At 46.1% G+C, this 3,903-nt stretch overlaps 1 protein-coding gene across 1 annotated transcript; it reads right to left on the bottom strand.

Moving 5' to 3' along the window:
* Positions 1 to 2,363: 2,363 nt before the first annotated feature.
* LOC133509054 (transcription factor HES-5-like) lies at positions 2,364 to 3,442 on the bottom strand. Its single transcript, XM_061835699.1, has 2 exons — positions 3,328 to 3,442; positions 2,364 to 3,214 (listed from the first exon to the last, which is right to left on the bottom strand). The coding sequence occupies exons 1-2, from the start codon at positions 3,382 to 3,384 to the stop codon at positions 2,798 to 2,800; spliced, it is 474 nt and encodes a 157-aa protein (XP_061691683.1). The 5' UTR covers positions 3,385 to 3,442; the 3' UTR covers positions 2,364 to 2,797.
* Positions 3,443 to 3,903: the final 461 nt, after the last annotated feature.

Below are 3,903 nucleotides of genomic sequence, written 5' to 3'. Positions count from 1 at the left end.
TGTGGGGGCTCGGGTCTGTGGGGCCATCTGGTTTGGCCGGCTAGACCCTGAGAAAGTCCCAGGAAAGGAATGCCGCATTCCACGCGCAAATTGTACACGCGCACACAAATAGTTCTCAGACTTTAGAGGCACTTGACACATAATTCAAGCACGAGACAGCACACCCCGACCACCACAACACAAGTGGGATGCATGGGATTTGGGGGGTGGGGGGGGTGTCACTCAATGTGCACCAACCAGATGAAACTTGCATGAGAACACGAGCTTTTTGCCAGCAGACACCTGCAGTGAAATGAAGTGCATGAGTGCAGCTCATCCACATTTGCATGAGTTGGGAAGGGGGCTTCACAAACCAAAAAAAAAAAAAAGTGCACCACCAATAATGTTCAGATCTTGACTAACTACATATCAAAAACAGCTCATGCTAATTAACTGAAGTTAATGAGCCTGTTTTCACCATTTCATCATTGCATTTGTTTGCCAGTGACAGCAGTAATGATCTTGTGTCAATTTACCTGAAATGTGAAAAGCCCAAAATATTGAAAGAAATCCAGTTTATTTGTAACTGGTAACCCAATCACTAACCATTTCAATCAATACTCAGTGAATGACCTCCCACAGCTCAATAGTGTTTTACAATTAAAAAAAATAAAATAAAATAGCATCATATTTATATATCTTTCAAATGTATCAAGTTAGGGCAGCACAGTCTTCTGGTGGTTTGTAAGTCTGCCTCACAGTTCTGAGGTCCTGAGTTTGGATCTCAGCCCCCAATATTTGCTAGGGAGTTTTCTCTAGCTTCAACCCACATTCCAAAAATACGCACACTAAGTCCAAGAAAGACTCCAGATACTCCAAAGTTGCAAATGTTTCTGTTTGATATGTAGTGTAGCACCCCTGTGTCCAGGGAAATATTTGAAATGTGTGCCACGTTGGACTTGACCTATTTGAAAGATAAGATTATTTTGACATTCCTAAAAAGAATAGATCGCTGCCAACACAAGTGACCTATATATATAACATATCTGCAGCTGAAGATTGCGATTGAGAAAACTCGAAATGCTTTGCCACAATAGTCATAGACTCAACAAGAAAACATACAGTTCAGTCGCTTCAAGCTGTTGCTCCAAATTGAAGCTCACTTAAAGCCCAAGTGTCATCCCTATAAACATTCTAAAATAGATATTGAAATGTAAAAATACATATAACATTATTCACTTCAATGTCTATACGAAAAAATGAATATGAGCGGAGAGTGCGTCATCCATGTGCATAGTTGCAGAAGTGTCATTCGACGACATCCAAGTGGTTGCCATATTGGCTGCATTCCCTGTCCGTGACGTCACTCCAGACATTCGCCATTGAAAACATGCGGTGGACCCCACTATGGGGGACGAACACGTCCCTTCTGACTCGGAAGCTCTTTTCGAAAAAGAGAACATCACACAACTGAGTGAAGTTACCGGGGCAATATTACACGATTGTTTCGAGCCATATTTAGATGACACGCGATCACGGCCAAACCACCTCCCCGCCCTTTACACCTACGCACAGCTGTGAAAAACGCCCACTTCCGCGGCGGACATGAGCCACCGAGGCGAGGAGCCAACCCGGCCTTGTCAACAAGAGCCGGCATTTTGGCTAACACGAAGGAGGTAAAACTAATAGATACAAACGAGTCCACTTGAGGGCGGTCCTGCTATGTAGGTGACTTCCTGCTTCTTCTCGAAAAGAAATCCCTCGAGAGGATTTTCATGGCGGGAGATACAAAAAAGTGTATACATCAAAATCATGTTTTGTGGTGAAAAAATGCATGTGTCCATGTTGGCTGCCGTTTTTTCATTGATAACATACTAAAAATCATGCATTGCATGACAGTGGCCCTTTACAGCTCCACTGTCAACGCACTGATTCCCAACAACCGCGCTCTAGCATATTGAAGTGGCATATTTATTTACGACAAATAATGTAACTACATTTGGATCTCCTCGTTACATTTATACAGCAGAACAAAAGCTTTGTGGTCAATTAAACTGGCCTAGGTAATCAAGTAATGAGTAAATTGAGAAAAGATTCTCATTATTTTACAGTATATACTTTTGTAACATTTTTTAGCTATATATTTTTTTCTCGTAAAAATATTCACCCTGGTTCAATAAAAGTTGGGCAACACTGACATACTGTATCATAACATAATGTATAAATGACCCCAACACCTGCTTTGACACATTTGCCGGTGTTTCCTTCAGCACAACGAATGCTGAATTCACTGATTCATTATTTGAATTTCGTGACGTTTTCTGGAATAAACACATGAAAGAGTAAAAGATTTGCAAAACTTCTTCCGAAGCTTTTTATTGACTTTCTTCTCAGGGAAGCACACGTCATTCCTTTTCAAAAGGCATTCAAAGCAGAACATGACAGTCGTCCATTCTGAACAATAGAATTGACGTAAATGTGTTGTCGCGTGTAAAGCCACACACATAGTGACAATCGTGTTCAATCAAAATGAGATTTACAGCACGAGTGAATCCATGGGATGCATTGCAGGACCCTTTAACTGATACGCAGTATCAAAGACAAAACAATTCTCCAAAAAATGTGAACCCAACGTGGGTGCGATGTCGCAGTCAGTACAGACGGTCATATGGTGACCACACAAGTCGTCTAGGAAAACCTTAACCATATCAAATCCTCCCAAAGGGATACCGGCACACGGCGCCTATATGGCCACACAGTGACCCGAAAGAATTTGACTTCACAGAGTCTTTAACTTGTGGCTTGTGGTCCTCAAGGTTTACCAGGGCCTCCACAGGGCCGCACCGGCCGGGCTGGCACCTTTACAGGAGCTGAGGGGTGAGCCCGGGGGAGACGGGGTGTTCGGAGCGCCCACGCTGGTCTCGCCGGACGCCTGCAGGTCTTGGAAGTGTCCGAGCAGTCGCCTCTGGGCCGGGCTCTGGACCTTGCAGTGGGAGAGGAAGCTGACGGCCTGGTGAACACAGTGGGCGTAGCCGTTGGAGGATGAGGACGAAGTGGGTCGCTGCTGCTGCTGCCAGCTCCTCAGGTAGCACACGGCCATCTCCAGGATGTCGGCCTTCTCCTGCTTGGAGTCGGGCTGCTGCCGGAGGAACTCGGGGCCCAGCAGGGACTTCAGCTGCTCGATGCTGGTGTTGATGCGATCTCGTCGCAGCTTCTCCACCATTGGCTTTCTCAGCTGAAAAAAAAAAAAAAAAAGAGCATAACCATTGAGCCCCCGGGAATTGTTGAAGGTTTCCGATGACACACGGTTCTCTTCAAGAGCGATGCCTAGTATGCGACGGGGTTTACCTTGTGAGCCGAAGTCTCCTTGAAGAAGTGAGCCGGTCCGTAAACAGTGGGAGCCATGGTTGCAGCCAGGTCTGCTCGTTCCCCAAGCGTGAGCTGCCTTCCTCTGCGCCGCCTCCCTGTATTTATACACGCCAATCTCCATATGAATGTGTGGGTCTCGGGCTCGCCTGAGGTTCTCACACTCCCCGAGCCAATGGGAAGGCCGGGAAGGGCTCAGAGGAACGCAGGCCCGCCACATGCTCAATGAAGTGTTTATGGCCCCAGGGACAATGGAGCGTGTCTCCGGGGAGCAGGTGGAGGGATAGACTGGGAAAGAAAAGAGCCGGGGGGGGTGGGGCGCTGGAGGAGGACGTAGGTGAGGTGGGGTTACTGACCCACTGCTTGTGTTGATATGGGAAAGTGGTGACCCTCAGAAGTAAGCGCGCCACACTCCCAGGATGTAATGACATACAAAGTGAAGTTGGCAGTGTGTGCACGTGGCGTATTAAAAAAAAAAAAAAAACTGTAGGTGGCTGTATGAATAAATGTTTTTTTGCTTCCACTTGCAAGCAAAATTTTGACTTACAGGGTTAATCA

The sequence above is a fragment of the Syngnathoides biaculeatus genome, chromosome 2 (assembly GCF_019802595.1).
Source record: "Syngnathoides biaculeatus isolate LvHL_M chromosome 2, ASM1980259v1, whole genome shotgun sequence".
NCBI lineage: Eukaryota > Metazoa > Chordata > Actinopteri > Syngnathiformes > Syngnathidae > Syngnathoides > Syngnathoides biaculeatus.
The sequence above is the reverse complement of the archived record's forward strand: the minus strand, read 5'-3'. Positions and strand labels throughout refer to the sequence as shown.

What these genes read in the sequence shown, in the direction of transcription:
- LOC133509054 (XM_061835699.1), bottom strand. Translation starts at nt 3,384, where the DNA reads ATGGCTCCCACTGTTTACGGACCGGCTCACTTCTTCAAGGAGACTTCG. An exon ending in AGGAGACTTCGGCTCACAAG is followed by an intron (nt 3,215 to 3,327) that starts GTAAACCCCGTC and finishes TTTTTTTTTCAG; the next exon opens with CTGAGAAAGCCAATGGTGGA.